Raw genomic sequence first — 23,223 nt, 5'->3', positions numbered from 1 at the left:
GCGCAGACTAAAATACATTTTAAAAAAATAGCCAGGCTCAAAGCACTCCAACCATGAAATCACATGTTGCGTTTTCTATGTCCTCAGACCCAGAATCACCTGATTCTAATTACAGCACTTCTGAAGGTTCTTTTTCTGCTGGCACCAATAGGACCAGAAGAAATTTTTTGGCACATTCAAAAAACGCAGGAGGCGTTCCGGGAGGAAACATCGGAGAAGTACAAGGTGCGATGACCAGGCACAGGAAAAGGAAACAAAAGAACTGAATGTGTTAAATCTATCTTCACAGTTTCTGACACGGGACCATATGGACATCCTAGCTCTAGGATTAAATTTCTCACTTGATAAAAATTTTGATCTTTTTTTGACAATTTTAGATTTCAATAAATTTATTAGAAATCTTACAATTAAGAAACATTTTTTATGCTGAGACTGAAGATAAAATTGAAGATGAAATGCACAAGAAATTAACATTTTTCAAAAGTTAGACTATAGGGAACAATTATCTATCCTCAATTTACAGTCTTTAGACTCAGATAATGGCATTAATAATGAAGAAGTGGTTACTCAGTCTCAGCATATTAATGTAAAAAATCCTTTTTTTCTATCCAATTCAAAGTCGGAGTGACTGCATGGATAGATTTAAAGAGGTTTTAGAGAGAGAGTTGAAACAGTTAAATTCCGAGGTATGCACCCAGACCCCAGCCTATAACTCTAATAGAAATGTAACTAAAAAAACAACAAGCTGCTTTGTTAGATCTCAAAAAAATTACAGATATAACAATAAAACGCAGTGATAAGGGGGGCATGGTGGTAATTTTGAATGCCGAAGATTATAAAAATGAAATGCTGAAACTATTAGCAGATAATAAGGTTTATGAAAAATTGAAATCTACCGTATATACGCGAGTATAAGCCTACCCGAGTATCAGCCGACCCCCCTAATTTTGCCACAAAAAACTGGGAAAACTTATTGACTCGAGTATAAGCCTAGGGTGGGAAATGCTCCATAGATTATTCCCCCATATGGTGTCCCCATAAGCAGCTCCATAGATTGTTCCCCCATATACTGCCCCCATTAGAAGCGCCATAGATTATTCCCCCATATGCTGCCCCCATTAGAAGCTCCTTAAGATTATTCCCCCATGTGCTGACCCCATTAGAAGCTCCATAGATTGTTCCCCCATATACTGCCCCCATTAGAAGCTCCTTAAGATTATTCCCCCATGTGCTGCCGCTGCTGCTGCAGCATGTAAAAATAAAAAAAATGACATACTCACCTCTCCGTCGCTGGGTGTCAGATTCTCACCTGTCCTGCGTCCATGGCTGCTCACCGCTATCTGCACCGTCATCAGTCAGTGACGTTCAGACTGCAGGGGGCGTGGCGCGCACTAATCACGTCACTGCGCCCTCTGCTGTCTCAAGTCACTGACCGATGACAGACAGCAGCAAGCAGCCATGGACGCAGGACAGGTGAGTATCGCTATACTTACCCGTTTTGACGCTGTCGCTTGAGCCCCAAGCTTCTCCGCGCTCTCTCTTCCTGCGTTCAGTGGTCATGTGATACCGCTCATTAAAACTCATGAATATGCGCATATTCATGAGTTTTAATGAGCGGTACCACGTGACCGCTGAAGGCAGGAACAGAGAGCGCGGAGAAGCTGGGGGCTCAAGTGACAGCGTCAGGACGGGTAAGTATGACCTGACACCCCCGCCCCCTCTCCCCCTCCGACCCCCCAGTGTATATGACTCGAATATAAGCCGAGAGGGGGACTTTCAGCCTAAAAAAATGGGCTGAAAATCTCGGCTTATATTCGAGTATATACGGTAATCCTACTAAAGAGTATAGTCAATTAGCTGGAGATATCATCACAGAAGGTCTCAATCTGGGTATATTAAGTAAAAAACAAGCTGATTATTTAGAAATAAAAAATCATATTTTACCAATTATATATGGCCTGCCTAAAATTCATAAGGCTGTAGACATCCCCCCTATGAGACCAATAGTGTTAGGCATAGGCTCTTTAAACGAGCACCTCTGCGAATGGGCCGATTCTCTGCTTCAACCACTAGTATGGAGTCTACCTGGTTATCTTAAAGACTCCAGGGATGTCCTGGCTACTTTTTCAAACTAAATCTGGCAGGACAATTATATGTGGTTGAGCTGTGATGTTATATCGCTGTACACATGCATTCCACATAATTTAGCCATGGAAGCGCTGAAATATTTTTTAATCAATCAAAGTGGTTATTCAGAAGATCTAATTAATTATTTGGTACAAGTGTTTTTTTTTTCTTTCGAAGCACAACTTTTTTTCTTTTGACAGTACCATCTATCTACAGAAATCTGGAGCTCCTATGGGAGCGAAATACTCCCCATCTTTAGCCAATTTAACTATGGCATACTGGGAAAGAGAGTTTTTGTACTCTGTGGACAATCCCTTTGTGCATGATATTGACTGGTATGGTAGATACATCGATGATACCCTGATTATCTGGGAGGGGGGATGTATGTACCATACCAGTTTTTATGGATTATGTCAATTCCAATACATATAATATCAAATTTACTTATAAAATTGAAAAAACTAAAATAGCATTTTTAGATTTGGAGTTGCAAGGAAATACAGAACAAATTATTAAATCTAATACCTACTGTAAAGCCATTAAAGGGAATACAATATTACATGCCCACATTTGACATCCCAGACATGTTATTAAATCTATTCTCGTGGGAGAACATATAAGATTAAAAAGAAACTGCACAGAAGAACAGAATAAAAAAAGGGAATTTGAGGAGTTACACAAAAAAACTAAACAAAAGAGGCTATCTGAATTGGATGTTAGGAAGAGCTAAAACCAAAGCAGACAAAAAGGATAGGACCACTTTATTGGAAGGAGAAAATAAAAGCAAAAACAAAGCAAAAAGGGATACAAATAAAAAAAAAATGTTTGTTAGTTTGGAATATAGTCTTCAATTTAACAGAATAAGGGAATTTTATTTTAAATGTTTACCAATTTTGTATGAGGACGAAACATTGGTTAAAATATTACAGACTGGCACAAATGTCATAGCCTGATGTGCTCCTACAATTGGGGACATTATTTCCCCCGGGTTATTTTCATCTGCATCATCCTCTGGAAATTGGTTGAAAACTACAGTTTTTTTAGATGTGGTCAGAATAAATGCAAAATGTGTAGATATGCACAAAGGGTTAAAAAGTTTGTTAACAATACTCAGACATATAATATAAAACAGTTTATCAACTGTAATACAGAAAATGTAGTTTATAAAATACGCAATCTATTTTATATAGGCTGCACAACAAGAAAGCTTAAACCCTGTATTTTGGAGCATATCAGAGATGTAGAGAATAGCACAAATATGCGCAATATATCTATGGCCTCAAAACATTTTTTAATGCATCATAACGGTAATTTGGATGCTATGTCTGTAGTAGGAATAGAATGTGTCAGAAATTTGAAACGTGGAGGAGATATAAAAAGACGCCTTCTCACAAGGGAGGCATTCTGGATTTTCTGTTTAGGGTCCAGATATCCAAATGGTTTAAACAAGAGAATTGAAATGATGTACCATTACGAATAGGTTATTTCTATAATTCTTTTAATATTTGTATTAGTGTTAAAAATTTTGTTTTTTATGTAGGTAAAACGCAAATCTCTATTTCTTTGAGAAATGTGTATAGGACCTTAGTGTCTAATTATGTGATAGAATTCATTATTTCTATTGGCTCTTGATCTGTATAAGATTTGCGTCATTATACTATTCTGCAGCTGTGAAAAAGATCCAGGTTGGATCGAAATGCGTAGCTGATAGAGTGCCTCCCAGCGCATCCATTGCTGGTGAGGAGAAAGCCGACATGCTGTTATACTGAATTTTAACTTTATTAAAGCAAGAAATTTTAGAAGCTGGAATGATCCTGTTTTTCCTTTGTCTTCAATCAACATTTCGTTGTGGTCCAGACGAGTTTCCGTGCTCCGGCTGTAGTTGGTGAGCTGGCTAGGGCTTTTTATAGTCCATTCTCTTTATATTTGTGCTGATTCATCCACATGGCCTGCATACCCAATGTTAAAGATAGCTACACAGAACACATGCAGACATAGGGGGAGCTGAATGGAAGAGGTGGGATAGTGGGCGGGGCTTAACAGAGGAAGTACGCAGCCCTCCGCAGCTCTGCCCAATGCAAATGTGAAACCAGCCCAAGTGAACAAACTCGGGCATGATTGACCTCTCCCAGGCCCTCTGTTGCTGGCAAGGAGACTCAACAAAACCAGTGGCAGAGGGCTGGGAAAGGGGAAAACCAGATGGGCCAGCTGCCTGTTCCCCAGTCTGTGAATCCTGCATGGTTGGTACATCGCTGGTGGATGATTGGGATTGTTCACTGGCTGGTCAAAGTGGCCACTACAAATGAGGACGATCCAGGTTCTGTGGGGCTGCTCCAGGTTCTGTGTGGAAAATAAATTAAAAACATTAATAAAAAAATTACGTTTATATAGTTAAAAAATTACAAATGGCCATGCTCACAGTTTATAGTAATACAACACAAAAGATACTCACATTCGCTGAGCAAGGGCAGGCCTCAGGAAAGCCAGCATGTGATGGTATTTGTATTTTGATATCTTTGGAGCAGCATCACTTTGAACCCGAATCTCCTCTCTCATATCCTTATTGAAGCGATCCTTCATTGACCGCCAACGGACTTTGACTCTCTTCATTGTGAAGGGGGAAGAAAAAAAAATAAATTGTAAAACAAGGCACCTACATTTACAGGTTCACTGACGCGTCAGACAATATTGCAATACCTACGAAAATCCTTTCTGTTTTGTGAGGTGGCATGGTCCCAATCAGCTAACAGCTATCTGGCCACTTCTTCCATTAGGGACTTGAATCACACCAAATGGATTTTCAACTACTGACTGACAACAGCATGAAGAACTGTGGAGTGTACCTTTGGCTTGCTGGTATCTAAATGGAGAATTTTGGGAACAGCCATCAACCTAAAAATTGAGACATTTGATGAGGTTGTGAAAGCGTGTGTTGTTATGCACAATTGCATCCTGGCAAAAGAGCAACCCAACTTAAAACCTGAGGAACCTGTTACATTACTTGATTGCTAAGATCACCCTCTGAGAACTACAGTGGAAGATGCCCAGATGAGGGATAAGTTTGCTGCATACTTTGTTTCTGATAATGGACGTGTGGCATGGCAAGACGGAATGGTTTAAGCGGCTAAGTAAAATGTACCTGTAATGTTAAAATGTACCTGTAATGTATTTTGAATTAAATAATAAAAAACCTGTAGTAAAACACCCATTACAAGTTCCCTCAACAATACAATACACACATGTGTGTGTTTGAGGCGGCTGCGCTTAAAGAGACAAAAAAATAACACAGATTGTGCAAAGAAAATAAAAACTTTATTTAACAAAAAAATAATTTGGTTTAGGATCGGAGTCTATCTGAGGGTGAGATGGGGTAGTCCTTGGGGGTGTGGAGCTATGAGGATTGGGTGGTAGTTAATGAGGAAGGGGTTACAGGGGAAGGGGCAACAAATTGAAGGATTGGATCATGGATGGAATAATGGGAATGGATAGACAAACTGGAAGGGTTATTTCAGCAATGATCTACCACCCAAAAGAATATAGGTGAGCAGCGGGCTGGTGAATATCAACAGAAATATTAAAACTAACATACTTTATTTCAATCCTTAAAAAGGAATAATTCCAATTGAAAGTGCACTCCACAAAAAGACAAACAAACATAAAAGGTTACCACTGTATTTAGCACTGATAGTTACAAAACAGCTCCCATTAGCGTTTCTTTAAACAATCTTACTTCGGTGGGAACAAACACATATATAGTAGAGAGTATAAAGCCCTCTTAAACACCTATAATGTTCTCACATCTCAAGTAAACACTGGAGCCAATAATCCCATTCTTCCGATTTATATGGGATAAATATTTCAACAGTCTATTGATGTTGGTTTAACTCATTCACCACATCAGACCCAGTGTGTATTTCACATCATATCTGGGTTATCATAGACATTTGAGGCTACTTTCACACTAGCGTCGTGCACTGCACGTCGCTATGCGTCGTTTTGAAGAAAAAACGCATCCTGCAAAACTGCTTGCAGGATGCGTTTTTTCTCCATAGACTTTTATTAACGACGCAGTAAAACATGTAACGTTTTTTGGTGCATCGTCTGCAGCATTTCCGACCGCGCACGCGTGGCCGGAACTCCGCCACCGCCTCCCCGCACCTCACAATGGGGCAGCGGATGCGATGAAAAACAGCATCCGCTGCCCCCACTGTGCGGCGCTTCCACACTATGTGTCGGTGCGCTGCAATGTCGCATAGCGACGTGCAGTGCACGACGCTAGTGTGAAAGTAGCCTTAGCAGCAACAGCAATATATTAGCATTTTCAAAAATTGGCGTACCCTGCTGACTGAGGTGCAACTTCATAATCATACTGCCTCCTACTCAGGGATAAGCATAGAGTCAAAATGCCTCTTCAGACACAGCAGAACAATTAATTGCCCACATGGCAAATAAAAAAGGAGGATCTCTCCCAAATTAAATATCACAGGGTTCCTCCATACAGTGCATCTCCCGTCTCCTGACGCATTTCACTGTTAGCCAGATCATCAGGGGAGTTGAGAAGTGTCTGCTTCCTATAGAAATTGCCATCAAATGAGCTGCTTGTCTATCTGCCTTTTTATAAAGCACTACCTTTACTCCTCCTCATCCACACATGTGGCATGAGTAATTAGTGCTGACGTGTTGCTAACAGAGACCATCTCCTCGGGCAGTCCAATCACATCACCTCCTCATGTTGCCTTGGATACGAGGACGCTTAGTAACTTACTCAATTGAGATTAAATGAATGCCTATAATATGGACAAAAGGGACACTCCAAGCTCTGTATTCTAATGTGTGCGTCCTCACTTGCCCAAATCCTATGCATACAATAGCTCCTAAGAGTTGTTCAAGTGTGCGTACCTTCCTGGCATCCGATCCACTCTAGCAGCCAATGCACAAACACATGTCATGCCTTAAAATGTCTATGAAGAGGAGGATGAATGAACTCATGGAGATCAACATCCGACACTGCGGAGACACCATCACGTGTTTCTCAACGCAGTGATTCTAGAGCACTGCCCCCATCCCTTATGGGAAATATGCAAAACATGCAAAACAGAAGCCGCGGAGACACCATCACGTGTTTCTCAACGCAAGCAATGACCAGCCAGGTCTTTGTCCGGGAAGGAACAACCACGGGAAGGGCAGTCTCCAATGAAGGAAACCACCTATGCCAAAACATGGTATCCATCCACATACAGCTGTTTCGGGGTATTGCCCCTCATCAGTGTGGAGTAGGAAACTGGCTGGTAGGAGCAATGCCTAGTAAAAAGACTATGAAGAGGAGGATGAATGAACTCATGGAGATCAACATCCGACACTGCGGAGACACCATCACGTGTTTCTCAACGCAGTGATTCTAGAGCACTGCCCCCATCCCTTATGGGAAATATGCAAAACATGCAAAACAGAAGCCGCGGAGACACCATCACGTGTTTCTCAACGCAAGCAATGACCAGCCAGGTCTTTGTCTGGGAAGGAACAACCACGGGAAGGGCAGTCTCCAATGAAGGAAACCACCTATGCCAAAACATGGTATCCATCCACATACAGCTGTTTCGGGGTATTGCCCCTCATCAGTGTGGAGTAGGAAACTGGCTGGTAGGAGCAATGCCTAGTAAAAAGACTATGAAGAGGAGGATGAATGAACTCATGGAGATCAACATCCGACACTGCGGAGACACCATCACGTGTTTCTCAACGCAGTGATTCTAGAGCACTGCCCCCATCCCTACTCCTACTGATGAGGGGCAATACCCCGAAACAGCTGTATGTGGATGGATACCATGTTTTGGCATAGGTGGTTTCCTTCATTGGAGACTGCCCTTCCCGTGGTTGTTCCTTCCCGGACAAAGACCTGGCTGGTCATTGCTTGCGTTGAGAATCACGTGATGGTGTCTCCGCGGCTTCTGTTTTGCATGTTTTGCATATTTCCCATAAGGGATGGGGGCAGTGCTCTAGAATCACTGCGTTGAGAAACACGTGATGGTGTCTCCGCAGTGTCGGATGTTGATCTCCATGAGTTCATTCATCCTCCTCTTCATAGTCTTTTTAATAGGCATTGCTCCTACCAGCCAGTTTCCTACTCCACACTGATGAGGGGCAATACCCCGAAACAGCTGTATATGGATGGATACCATGTTTTGGCATAGGTGGTTTCCTTCATTGGAGACTGCCCTTCCCGTGGTTGTTCCTTCCCGGACAAAGACCTGGCTGGTCATTGCTTGCGTTGAGAAACACGTGATGGTGTCTCCGCGGCTTCTGTTTTGCATGTTTTGCATATTTCCCATAAGGGATGGGGGCAGTACTCTAGAATCACTGCGTTGAGAAACACATGATGGTGTCTCCGCAGTGTCGGATGTTGATCTCCATGAGTTCATTCATCCTCCTCTTCATAGTCTTTTTACTAGGCATTGCTCCTACCAGCCAGTTTCCTACTCCACACTGATGAGGGGCAATACCCCGAAACAGCTGTATGTGGATGGATACCATGTTTTGGCATAGGTGGTTTCCTTCATTGGAGACTGCCCTTCCCGTGGTTGTTCCTTCCCGGACAAAGACCTGGCTGGTCATTGCTTGTGTTGAGAAACACGTGATGGTGTCTCCACGGCTTCTGTTTTGCATGTTTTGCATATTTCCCATAAGGGATGGGGGCAGTGCTCTAGAATCACTGCGTTGAGAAACACGTGATGGTGTCTCCGCAGTGTCGGATGTTGATCTCCATGAGTTCATTCATCCTCCTCTTCATAGTCTTTTTACTAGGCATTGCTCCTACCAGCCAGTTTCCTACTCCACACTGATGAGGGGCAATACCCCGAAACAGCTGTATGTGGATGGATACCATGTTTTGGCATAGGTGGTTTCCTTCATTGGAGACTGCCCTTCCCGTGGTTGTTCCTTCCCGAACAAAGACCTGGCTGGTCATTGCTTGCGTTGAGAAACACGTGATGGTGTCTCCGCGGCTTCTGTTTTGCATGCCTTAAAATGTATCCTGTGCCGGTGCCAATTCAGACGCCCGCGATCGCGCATGAAATATCGTGGCGTGATGTTGCTCCAAAAAATACCACAGGATATACACTGTGCAGGCACCACTTAGGACGCCCGCGCATGCGCAATAGATGTGCAGATCATGGAATGTACATTGCGCAGGCGCCACTTAGGACACCCGCGCATGCGCAATAAGTATTGTGTTGTCATATACTTCCCGAAGGGACCCACACTAAGACACGCTACTGCGCAGTCGCAGATTTCCATATACGCGCCAGCGCCGTTCTATCTGTGCCTACAAAGAAAGGCTCAGTCAGAGGTGAACTACATATTTAACTCCGTATTGGCACTGTCCTGTGGGGTCCTGCGCATACAGCGACAGCATAGATCAAACAGAGGCAAAAGAAACATTTATATCCCACAGGCACTAATGCCGATCCTAAAGTTATAATGGTTCTTCTCTATAAGACTAAACGGAAATTTCATAGCCAGTTCAGTTCCCATGGCAACATAAATAAATAACATTCGTAATGGTACTGTAAGGCATGTAAATATCCAATTTGTTATGTATTTATTCAAAAGAATAATCATGACCCATATAAAGGTCCTTTCAACAGAGGTTTATACAGGGTATAATGTATCAAATTAAAGCGTCATACCTACAGAGGATTCTTCATACAGAAGATATTGAGTAACAGTCAGCACCAAACCAAGAAAGAAAAAGGAGTAGGACAGAATTTCATTAGTAGCATCTGTCTCACATTCTCATATTTAGTTAGCTATTAGACATACTTAGAATCCTTTAGGAGACCAAAAGACCACATGCAAGACCCAATCCCACACCATAAAAATGCTATGCATTATTCTTGTAGCTACGGTGAAAAAAATGGAGGTCAAAAGTTTCCCAAAGAGAAGTGCATAAATTCATGAACCACACTCCCGAGGAACTCCAAAACCCTTGAACCCCTATACAGGGATCTGGATTTACATGAAGCCCAGTTGATACATGATCCTGAAGTGATGTCACTAATTGGGGAGCGGGGAAACAAAGACACTCATAGAAATGGGGCAAAAGAGAGTTGATCATTAAGACCTGTAGGTTGTAGGGTTTTAAGCCAAAAAATCCATTTGCATTCCCGCTGTAGGATTAATCTATCCCAATCTCCACCTCGGATCGGGGGAAGATCCTTGTCTATCCCCATAAATTTGATGTGCTTAGGATCACCGTTATGTACTTGATTAATGTGATTGGCTATCGTCGTATCTCTCTTATTTCTTATATCGCCAATATGTTCACGGATCCTTTTTCTAAATTCTCTCCTTCTTTTTCCGATGTACTCAATGTCACATGAGCAGGTCGCCTTATAGATAACACCTTCTGTGCGACAATTAATGAAGTGCTTTACAGTATACGTGACCCCTGTATTGTTGCTAACAAAAGATTTTCCCTGTGATACAGATTGACAGGCTACACAGTTCCCACATCTGTAGCACCCTTTCAGATCCTTATCCAGCCATGTACCTGTTCTAACCTCATTGAAGCGACTATGTACTAGTCTATCCTTCAGAGATCTATTCTTTTTGTAGGTTACCTGGGGTCTAGGGCCTATGGTTCTCTCAATGTCAGTATCCATTCGAAGTATTGGCCAACGGCGCTCTAATATTTTCGTTAATTTCTTCGACCCAATAGAAAATTTTGTGATAAAACGAGTAATTTCTGTTTCCTCAGTTTTCTCAACCTTCCTCAACAACTCACTCCGATCTTTGTTTATGGATAGTTGATATGCTACTTTTAAGATGGAGTCAGGGTACCCTCTCTCTTGGAACCTTACTCTCAAACCATCCGACTGTGATTTAAAGTTTGCGGTATTGGAGCAATTGCGGCGCAGCCTTAGGTACTGTACTTCGGTATTCCCCTCTTTTGGGAATAGGGATGACTACTTTCCCATCACAGAAGGGAGTTCGTAGCCGTCGGCTTCCTATAGTTGTTGGTCTCAATCACTCCATTGGAGCCCCTTTGGAAACAGATGTCCAAGAATGTAATTTGAGACTTGTGTACCTCATGTGTACATTAGAATACAGAGCTTGGAGTGTCCCTTTTGTCCATATTACAGGCATTCATATAATCTCAATTGAGTAAGTTACTAAGCGTCCTCTTATCCAAGGCAACATGAGGAGGTGCTGTGATTGGACTGCCCGAGGAGATGGTCTCTGTTAGCAACACGTCAGCACTAATTACTCATGCCACATGTGTGGATGAGGAGTAAAGGTAGCGCTTTATAAAAAGGCAGATAGACAAGCAGCTCATTTGATGGCAATTTCTATAGGAAGCAGACACTTCTCAACTCCCCTGATGATCTGGCTAACAGTGAAACGCGTCGGGTCGGGAGATGCACTGTATGGAGGAACCCTGTGATGTTTAATTTGGGAGAGATCCTCCTTTTTTATTTGCCATGTGGGCAATGAATTGTTCTGCTGTGTCTGAAGAGGCATTTTGACTCTATGTTTATCCCTGAGTAGGAGGCTGTATGATTAAGAAGTTGCACCTCAGTCTGCAGGGTACGCCAATTTTTGAAAATGCTAATATATTGCTGTTGCTGCTAAAATGTCTATGATAACCCAGATATGATGTGAAATACACACTGGGTCTGATGTGGTGAATGAGTTAAACCAACATCGATAGACTGTTGAAATATTTATCCCATATAAACCGGAAGAATGGGATTATTGGCTCCAGTGTTTACATGAGATGTGAGAACATTATAGGTGATTAAGAGGGCTTTATACTCTCTACTATATATGTGTTTGTTCCCACCGAAGTAAGATTGTTTAAAGAAACGCTAATGGGAGTCGTTTTGTGACTATCAGTGCTAAATGCAGTGGTAGTCGTTTAAGTTTGTTTGTCTTTTTGTGGAGTGCACTTTTAATAGGAAGTATTCCTTTTTAAGGATTGAAATAAAGTATATTAGTTTTAATATTTCTGCTGATATTCACAAGCCCGCTGCTCACCTACAAACTGGAAGGGACAGACACAAGAGAAGGTAGTCATACATTTGACAACAGAGACACATTGGTAGGTGAGGGTGGAGGTGGTGGGTCCAATTTTGGCAGGGTTTTTTGCCTTTGGGTCTTCGTCCTGGTGGAAATCTGTTTTTTTATCCTTTGTTTTCTTGGCCAAGTGGGAGTGGTGGCCTCTGTAGCAGTCTTCTGGCATGGTGCTGGACTGGGCAGCGTTATGGATGCTGCTGGCTGCAGGGGTGCTCAATTTGGGAGTGTGGTGGATGCTACTGGATTCAGGGATGATGGACTTGGGAGCGTGATGGATGCTGCTGGCTGCAGGGCTGATGAAGTCGGCAGCATGGTGGATCTGTGAACTGGAGACGGTGGTGGCGGAGGATAGTTCGGTGCTGTGGGAGTTGTAAAGTATATGTTCAGCTGTTGGTAATATCCTCCATCCTGTGGATTGTAGCTTTGGGACTGCTGCAGCTGCAATGCGTGGCTGTAAGCATCCTGGCAGGCCTGCATGACGTTGAGCTAGAATTGAGGCTTAAGGTTTTCCGACACTTCCCGTTCCATTGCAGAAAAAAAATGCAGTCAAGGCATTTGTTGACATCCTGAATAAGTGTGTTCACATGGTTGAACCTACTCTTCTGTCTATCACCAAGCACCTTAAACCAATCCTGGAAGACCGAGCTTAAGTGCATAAACTCGGGCATAAGTGACCTCTCCCAGGCCCTCTGCCTCTGACTAGAAGACCCAACAAAAGCAGCGGCAGAGGGCTGGGAGAGAGGGAAACCTGATGGACCGGCAGCTGCCTGTTCCTCAGCCTGTGATGCCTGACAGGTTGCTACATTGCTGGTGGATGATTGGGACTACGTCTGTTCATTGTCTGATCGATGAGGGGCCACTTCAACAGAGGATGATCCAGGTTGTGTTGTGCTGCACCAGGTTCTGTGGTGAAAATAAAAGAAAAACATTAGTAAAAAAAAGATTAAATAATAGTAAGACAACACAAAAGTTACTCACGTTCGTTGAGCAAGCGCAGGCCTCAGAAAAGCAAGGTTATGGTGGAATTTGTATTTTCTTATCTCTTGAACAGCATCACTTTTAACCTGGTTGTCCTGTCTCATGTCCTTGTTGAAGCGATCCTTCATCAAGCGTCAACGGTCTCTTATTCTCTTCACTGTGAAGGGGGAAAAAAAGAAAAAAAATAATTGTAAAACAATGCACCTACATTTACAGTTTCAATGGTGCATCACACCACATTGCAATACTTACCAAAATCATTTCTGGTACATGGCGTGGCACATTCCCAATCATGAAACAGTGATCTGGCCACTTCTTCCCAGAGTCTTCGAATCACAACAATGTCAGAGTGCTGACGATCATGGGTGTCGCACAACGGTACTTGCTCTTGCACAAGGTTAATTAGTTGATCATTGTCAATGTTCTGTTTGGCTTCTTCCTTCCCATTGTGGAACCTATAGATTAAATAAAACAAAAGAATTTTAAGTAAAACTGAAAAAAAAATCAATTTCAACTCTGATGAAAAGAATACTTAAACATCGTCTTTCCTCCTGAAACACATCATTTCCACTCAACTGTTCCTGCTCTTCATCAGTGGAAGGTACCTGTAAAGAAATTACATGAGTTAACGTAGGTATAGTATTGCCAGTCAATACATACCAATCAGTATAGAAAATATGATTACATAGTCAGTGTCATGTCCACCCTTGGAAGCAGTCAGTTTTTCACTTGAGGATATGGTTGAAGAGCAGGCAACAGTCAAGTGAAAAACTAAAGAAAAAAAGAGATAGCAAAAATTAAACTTGATAAATGCCAAACAGTGTAGCAAAAAACAAACAAACAAAACAATGGACACCAATACTTACATTACAGGAAGTAGTCCAACAGCACAGCAATCAGCACAGGGCAGGGACAGACGGCAGCACCAGAACAGACGGCAGCATCAGGAGAGATGGCAGCACCAGGAGACAACCAGTCTAAAGGAACAGAAAAAAAAATAGTATAAAGTACAGAATGCAGTGAGAGAGACAGACAGACATTTTCAAAGGTTCTATACTTACATAGCCAGTGGTGTTGTCAGATCCAGAGTCTTGAAAGTAATGGCCTTGCAGTTTCCACAGTTCATTTTACACAGCTTTGTTTTGGGGGTGGATGAAACCATTTCCTGAACCTGCTCATTCTGAAGTACGCATGCGTATAGAATGCATGCGTACGCATGTCCTTGCGTACCAATGCGTTCCCATAGACAGTAATGCGTTTTTTTGATGCACTCATCCGCATGCCTGCTCATATTTGATGGATTTTTGACGCCTCACAGACGCAACTGTGAAACCAGCCTAAGTTTTCTGAAAAATAAAGTTTTTAGCTCTTCGAAAAAAGGGAGGAAAAAAATCAGATTAAAAGTTATATTTCTTGGCTTTTTCGCTCCCAAACCACCTGCAAGTTGTGCATGTGGTGTTGTACCGCAGCCCTTTTTGGATCAATGGAGCTGAGCGGCAAAACCAGATAAAACCCATGGACAGTGATTCTATATTCAATTAATAAAAGGCAACTACATATCAACTGACAACATGAAGAAAATTCTGTGACCTCTAGTTTACATTTAGACAATGCTTTTCCTTCTCTTATGTTATACAGAACCTACAATATAACTTATAACCCATGTAGGTATTCGAAGACATGTTCTTCACGAGTAATGTAAATCAGTACATGGCATACTTTACTACAGTAACCTTCATATTAGCAAAAGAGAGGAAAGTGATACTATGGCCAAAAGTTCTATAGTTCTGCACAGTATCACAAAGACATTATTTGCATTAATTAAAATTAGAAAAACAACTTTAGATTAAAACTTATGGCATTTACTTTTCCTATTTTGCACTTCAGATCACTTGGCATTAGATAATGCGGCAGATGAGATGAGAAAAGACGAGGAGATGGATGGTTACTGAAGTTCACATTGGTTATGTTATATTCAAGCCATGGTGCTCTGGTCATGTTGTCAATATGTTCCATTCCATTCCGATGCCCATCATTAAGTATCAGGGATAGAATTTGCTGTGTCCACACTGTACCTAGAACAATAGTTTATAATAATTATTTGTACATTTCCTATTGAAGTAAATAAAAAAAAATGTTATTGTGCAAAATTCTTTATTAACTAATTGCTAACACAAAATATGAGTTGCATGTTACTGTCTTTCTGGTCAATGCTAGATGCTTTATGGGTCAAATCAGACAAAAATGCAAATTTTTTTTTAACCCCTTAAACCCCAAGGGTGGTTTGCACGTTCATGACCGGGCCAATTTTTACAATTCTGACCACTGTCCATTTATGAGGTAATAACTCTGAAATGCTTCCATGGATCCTGGTGATTCTGACTTTGTTTTCTCGTGACATATTGTGCTTCATGTCAATGGTAAAATTTCATTCATATAACTTGCGTTTATTTGTGAAAAAAACAGAAATCTGGCGAAAATTTTGAAAATTTCACAATTTTACAACTTTGAATTTTTATGCCCTTAAATCACAGAGATATGGCACACAAAAAACTTAGCACGTAACATTTCACATATGTTTACTTTACATCAGCACAATTTTGGAACCAAAATTTTTTTTGTTAGGAAGTTATAAGTGTTAAAAGTTGACCAGCGATTTCTCATTTTTGCAACACCATTTTATTTTTACGGACCACATCACATGTGAAGTCACTTTGAGGGGTCTATATGGTAGAAAATACCCAAAAGTGACACCATTCTAAAAACTGCACCCCTCAAGGTGCTCAAAACCACATTCAAAAAGTTTATTAACCCTTCAGGTGCGTCACAGGAATTTTTTGAATGTTTAAAAAAATGAACATTTAACTTTTTTTTCACAAAAAAGTACTTCAGGTCCCATTTTTTTTTATTTTACCAAGGGTAACAGGAGAAATTGGACTGCAAAAGTTATTGTCCAATTTGTCCTGAGTATGCTGATACCTGATATGTGGGGGGGAACCACTGTTTCGGTGCATGGCAGAGCTCAAAGGAGCGCCGTTTGACTTTTTGACATCTAGATAAGACCCCCAAAGGAACTTATCTAGATGTGTGGTGAGAACTTTGAACCTCCTAGGGCTTCACAGAAACTTATAATGTACAGCCGTAAAATAAAAAAATCACATTTTTTCCAAAAAAATGATCATTTCACCCCCAATTTTTATTTTAACAAGGGTAACAGGACCCTAAAAGTTATTGTGCAATTTGTCCTGAGTAGGCTGATACCCCATATGTGCGGGTAAACCACTATTTGGGCGTAAGGCAGAGCTCGGAAGGGAAGCAGCGCCATTTGACTTTTTTGGCTGGAATTGGGATCGGATGCCATGCCGCGTTTGGAAAGCCCCTGATGTGCCTAATCAGTGGAAACCCCCCACAAATGACACCATTTTGGAAACTAGACCCCCCAAGGAACTTATCTAGATATGTGGTGAGCACTTTGAACCCCCAAGGGCTTCATAGAAGTTTATAAAGCCGGGCGTGAAAATAAAAAAATCATATTTTCTCCACAAACATGATCTTTTAGTCCCCAATTTTTTATTTTTCAAAGGGTAACAGGAGAAATTGGACCCCAAAAGTTGTCCAATTTGTCCTGAGTACGCTGATACCCCATATATGGGATAAAACTACTGTATGGGCACGCGTCAGGGCTCAGAAGGGAAGTAGTAACATTTTGGAATGCAGACTTTGATGGAATGGTCTGCGGGTATCATGTCGCGTTTGGAGAGCCTCTGATGTGCCTAAACTGTTGAAACTCCACACAAGTGACCCGATTTTGGAAACTCGACCCCCCATGGAAATTATCTAGATGTGTGGTGAGCACTTTGAACCCCCAAGTGCTTCACAGAAGTTTATAATGCCCGGGCATGAAAATAAAAAAAATCATATTTTTTTCACAAAAATAATATTTTTGTCCCCAATTTTTTATTTTCCTAAGGGTAACAGGAGAAATTGGACCCCAAAAGTTGTTTTGCAATTTGTCCTGAGTAGGCTGATACCCCATATGTGGGGGTAAAACACTGTTTGGGTGCATGGCAGAGCTTGGAAGGGAAGGAGCACCATTTGACTTTTTCAATGCAGAATTGGCTGGAATTGAAATCAGACGCCATTGTGTTTGGAGAGCACCTGAAGTGCCCAAACAGTGGAAACTAATTCTAACTCAAACCCTAACCCCAACACACCCCTATCCCTAATCTCAGCCCTAACCCTAGCCCTAACCCTAGCCCTAGCCCTAACCCTAACCCTAGCCCTAGCTATAGCCCTAACCCTAGCCCTAATGGGAAAATGGAAATAAATACATTTTTTTTTTAATTTTATTATTTTTCCCTAACTAAGGGGGTGATAAAGGGGGGTTTGATTTACTATTTCTGGCGGGTTTTTATGTTTGGCAGCTGTCACACGCTAAAACACGCTTTTTATTGTAAAAATAGTTTTTGCATCACCACATTTTGAGAGCTATAATTTTTTCCATATTTTTACCCACCTAGTCATATGAGGTCTTATTTTTTGCAGGACGAGTTGATGTTTTTATTGGTACCATATTCAGGCACGTGACATTTTTTGATCGCTTTTTATTCCGATTTTTGGGATGCAGAATGAACGAAAACCAGCATTTCAAGAATTTCTTTTGGGGGGTGCGTTGACACCGTTCCGCGTGCGGTAAAATTGATAAAGCGGTTTTATTCTTTGGGTCAGTGCGATTACAGCGATACCTCATTTATGTCTTTTTTTTATGTTTTGGCGCTTTTATGCAATGAAAACAATTTTGTATAAAAAATAATTATTTTTGCATTGCTTTATTCTGTGAGCTATAACTTTATTTTTCTGCTGATGATGCTGTGTGGTGGCTTTTTTTTTGCGGGACAAGATGTCGTTTTCAGCGGTACCATGGTTATTTATATATGTCTTTTTGATTGCGCGTTATTGCACTTTTTGTTCGGTGGTATGATAATAAAGCATTATTTTTTGCTTTGTTTTTTATTTTTTTTTTTAAGGGGTTCACTAAAGGGGTTAACTAATGGGACAGTTTTATAGGGCGGGTCGTTACGGACGCGGTGATACTAAATATGTGTACTTTTATTTTTTTTGGTTTTTAATTTATTTAGGCTTCTTTTCATCATGCGCTTTTATGCTTTTTTTGTTTTTTTTGAGCATGGTTTTTACAAAAAAAGCATGCGTTTTTAAATGCTGACGTGCGCATGACTATGCGCACTTCAGTGCTCCCATAGACTTTAATGTGATTTTGGGTGAATTCCGTGCGCATGTGTTTTTTTGAGACAGGTCGGACGCACAAAAAATGCAATAGGTTGCATTTTGTGCGCCCGGGCGCACACTACAAAATGACGCATGCGCATACAAACGCGTACAAATGCATGACAATGCGCACCCATGTTAAATATAGGAAAAAAAACTCATGCGCGTACAAACGCATGACAATGCGCACCCATGTTAACCCCTTACCTACAATTGACGTAATATTCCGTCCATGTGACCATGGACCTAATTACCATGGACGGAATATTACGTCATCGCGATCAGCGGCGCCCACGTGGTGAGCGCCGCTGATCGCGGTCGAGTGTCAGCTAATTATCATAGCTGACACCCGGCACAATGTGTCAGGGGCGGTCACGGACCGCCCCTGACACGTTAACCCCTTGCACACCGCGATCAAACACGATCGCGGTGTACCGGGGGTTAAAGGGAAGCATCGGCAGGGAGGGGGCTCCCTCCGTGTTTCCCTGAGCCCCCCACGGCAGCGCAATGTGCAGCACTGCTGCGGGGGACTCCTTTCCTGCAGGTCCCCGGATCCAATATGGCGACGGGGATCTCCGGGGGCCTGCAGGAAGCTGGCTTCCTCAGTGCCTGCAAAGCGCAGGCATGAGGAAGCCTGTGCAGTGCCTGTGACAGATCGCTGATCTGTCACAGTGATCTGTGATGTGACAGATCAGTGATCTGTGATGTGACAGATCAGCGATCTGTCACAGGACAGTTATGTCCCCCCTGGGACATTGTAATAAAGTAAAAAAAAAATAAAAAAAAACTGTAAAAATAATTTAAAAAAAAAATCGCTAAATAAATTAAAAAAAAAAAATATTCCCCAATAAATTCATTTTTTGGAAATAAAAAAAAAAAAAAACACAATAAAAGTACACATGTTTGGTATCGCCGCGTCCGTAACGACCTGCCCTATAAAACTGTCCCAATAGTTAACCCCTTAAGCGAACCCATTAAAAATAAAAATAAAAAACTAAGCAAAAAATAATGATTTATTATCATACCGCCGAACAAAAAGTGCAATAACGCGCGATCAAAAAGACGCATATAAATATCCATGGTACCGCTGAAAATGGCATCTTGTCCCGCAAAAAACGAGCCACCATACAGCATCATCAGCGAAAAAATAAAAAAGTTATAGCTCGCAGAATAAAGCGATGCAAAAATAATTATTTTTTATATAAAATTGTTTTCATTGCATAAAAGCGCCAAAACATAAAAAACGACCTAAATGAGGTATCGCTGTAACCGTACTGACCCGAAGAATAAAACCGCCTTATAAATTTTACCGCACCCGGAACGGCGTAAACGCACCACCCAAAAGAAATTCATGAAACGCTGGTTTTTGTAAATTCTGCGTCCCAAAAAACGAAATAAAAAGCGATCAAAAAATGTCACATGCCCGAACATGATACCAATAAAAGCGTCAACTCGTCCCGCAAAAAATAAGACCTCACATGACTCGGTTGGTCAAAATATGGAAAAATTATAGCTCTCAATATGTGGTGATGCAAAAACTTTTAGCGTGCGACAGCTGCCAAATATAAAAACCGCCATAAATAGTAAATCAAACCCCCCGTTATCACCCCCTTAGTTAGGGAAAAATAATAAAATTTAAAAAATGTATTAATTTCCATTTTCCCATTAGGGTTAGGGCTAGGGTTAGGGTTAGGGCTAGGGTTAGGGCTAGGGTTAGGGTTAGGGCTAGAGTTAGGGCTAGGGTTAGGGTTAGAATTGGGGGTTTCCAGTATTTGCGCACATCAGGTGCTCTCCAAACGCAACATGGCGTCTGATCTCAATTCCAGCCAATTCTGCGTTGAAAAAGTCAAATGGTGCTCCTTCCCTTCCAAGCTCTGCCATGCACCCAAACAGTGTTTTACCCCCTCATATGGGGTATCAGCCTACTCAGGACAATTTGCAAAACAACTTTTGGGGTCCTATTTCTCCTGTTGCCCTTAGGAAAATAAAAATTTGGGGGCAAAAATATCATTTTTGTGGGAAAATTTTTTTTTTTTTATTTTAACGCCTGGGCGTTATAAACTTCTGTGAAGCACTTGGGGGTTCAAAGTTCTCACCACACATCTAGATAAGTTCCTTGGGGGGTCTAGTTTCCCAAATGGTGTCAATTGTGGGGGGTTTCCACTGTTTTGGTACATCAGGGGCTCTCCAAACGCGACATGGTGTCCGATCTCAATTCCAGCCAAAAAAGTCAAATGGTGCTGCTTGCCTTCAGAGCTCTGCCATGTGCCCAAATAGTCATTTACACCCACATATGGGGTATCAGCGTACTCAGGACAAATTGCACAATAACTTTTAGGGTCCTGTTACCCTTGGGAAAATAAAAATTGGGGGTGAAAAGATCATTTTGTGGAAAAAATGTGATTTTTTAATTGTACCGCTGTACATTATAAACTTCTGTGAAGCCCTTGTGGGTTCAAAGTTCTCACCACATATCTAGATAAGTTCCTTAAGGGGTCTAGTTTCAAAAATGGGGTCACTTGTGGGGGGTTTCTACTGTTTAGGTACATCAGGGGCTCTCCAAACGCGACATGGCGTCCGATCAGAATTCCAGCCAATTTTGCATTGAAAAAGTCAAACGGCGCTCCTTCCCTTCTGAGCTCTGCCATGCGCCGAAACAGTGGTTCCCCCCCACATATCAGGTATCAGCGTGCTCAGGACAAATTGCACAATAATTTTTGCAGTCCAATTTCTCCTGTTACACTTGGTAAAATAAAAAAAATTGAACCTGAAGTAATTTTTTTTGTGAAAAAAAGTTAAATGTTAATTTTTTTTAAATATTCAAAAAATTCCTGTGACGCACCTGAAGGGTTAATAAACTCCTTGAATGCGGTTTTAAGCACCTTAAGGGGTGCAGTTTTTAGAATGGTGTCACTTTTGGGTATTTTCTATCATATAGACCCCTCAATGTGGCTTCAAATGTGATGTGGTCTGTAAAAATAAAATGGTGTTGCAAAAATGAGAGATCGCTGGTCAATTTTTAACCCTTATATCTTACTAACAAATAAAAATTTTGGTTCCAAAATTGTGCTGATGTAAAGTAAACATGTGGGAAATGTTACTTATTAACTTTTTTGTGTGCCATATCTCTGTGATTTAAGGGCATAAAAATTCATAGTTGGAAAATTGCGGAATTTTCAAAATTTTCGCCAAATTTCCGTTTTTCTCACAAATAAACGCAAGTTATATGAATGAAATTTTACCACTAACATGAAGTACAATATGTCTCGAGAAAACAATGTCAGAATCACCGGGATCCATGGAAGCGTTCCAGAGTTATGACCTCATAAAGGGACAGTGGTCAGAATTGTAAAAATTGGCCCGGTAGTTAACGTGCAAACCACCCTTGGTAGTGAAGGGGTTAAATATAGGGAAAAAAACGCATGCACATTTTTGCAAAAAAATGCAAGTGTGAAACCAGCCTCAGCGATTTTTTATAAATTATTTTTACACTTTCTTTTTAACTTTATTACATTGTCCCAGGGGGGACATAACTGTCATGTGTGAGATCACTGATCTGACACATCACAGATCTCTGTGACAGATCAGCGATCTCACACAGGCACTGCACAAGGCTTCCTCATGCCTGCGCTGTGCAGGCAGTGAGGAAGCCGGCTCCCTGCAGGCCCCCGAAGGTCCCCGCCGCCATATTGGATCCGGGGATCTGCATGGAAGGAGGCCCCCACAGCAGTGCTGCACATCGTGCTGCTGCGGGGGTCTCAGGGAAGCACGGAGGCTGCCCCCTCCCTGCCAATGCTTCCCTAAACCCCCGGTACACTGCAATCGTGTTTGATCGCAGTGTGCCAGGGGTTAACGTGCCGGGGGTGGTCCGTGAGCGCCCCTGACACATAGTGATTATCACAGCTGACACCTGGCCGCGATCAGCGGCGCTCACCCCGTGAGCGCCGCTGATCGCTATGACGTACTATTCCATCCTTGGGAATTAAGTCCCAGGGCACATGGACGGGATATGTCATATGGCAGAAAGGGGTCAAACAAATATATGTAATGTGGATATAGTCTAAGGCTGTGTTCACATGTCCATTAATCATCCATTAGAATGGATCCAGCAACAATCTGTTGGCAAAAAGATTGCTCAGACACAACTTTTTTGTCCGTTTTTAAAAAACTGATTTTAGCTGGATCCTTTTTTAACATTGAATTCTACGCACAACGGATTCATTAATTAGCTATCCATTTATCTTTTATTTGAAAAGGATTAGTTTTTTGCTTACTGGATCAGTTTCAAATGGAAGATGGCTAATTAATGGATCCGTTGTCCATAGACTTCAGTGTTAAAAAAAATGGATCTAGCTAAAATCAGTTTTTTAAAAAAATGAACAAACAGGTTATGCCTTCACAACTCTTTTGCTAACGGATTGCTGCTGGATCTGTTCTATTGGATTATAACTGAACATGTGAACATAGCCTAAAACAGCAATTCTAATTAATCTGATTCAGAATCCTGATTATCTGCTTGTTAATGTTTTCATTGTTTCTGGCTCCATCTAGTGACTAGAGTCATAACTGCAGTGTTATTGTTTGTTTTACTTTCACTTTGCTATTTCCCTCCGCTTGCAATGCATTCTGGTAGCCTTTGGGTATAATTTTAAGGCTTGATAATTTTTCAATTCTACTTAAAAAAATTTACAGGAATCCGTCAGTAGGATCAGTGCTATTAAGCTGTCTATATGGGCATGTAGATAAGAGAAAATTTCA

At 41.5% G+C, this 23,223-nt stretch overlaps 1 protein-coding gene across 3 annotated transcripts in view; it reads right to left on the bottom strand.

Annotated features, from left to right (window-relative positions):
* The window catches only part of LOC141089507 (amine sulfotransferase-like), a 315,569-nt gene that overhangs the window by 202,355 nt on the left and 89,991 nt on the right, over positions 1–23,223 (bottom strand). For all 3 annotated transcript variants that reach the window (XM_073575966.1, XM_073575964.1, XM_073575965.1), the window contains exon 3: positions 15,046–15,254. In XM_073575966.1, coding sequence (XP_073432067.1) covers positions 15,046–15,254 — 209 coding nt within the window. The remainder of the gene's footprint in view (positions 1–15,045; positions 15,255–23,223) is intronic.

The sequence above is a fragment of the Dendrobates tinctorius genome, unplaced genomic scaffold (assembly GCF_039654945.1).
Source record: "Dendrobates tinctorius isolate UK_male_01 unplaced genomic scaffold, ASM3965494v1 ptg000046l, whole genome shotgun sequence".
Taxonomy (NCBI): Eukaryota; Metazoa; Chordata; class Amphibia; order Anura; family Dendrobatidae; genus Dendrobates; species Dendrobates tinctorius.
This window is presented reverse-complemented; position numbering and strand designations above follow the sequence as displayed.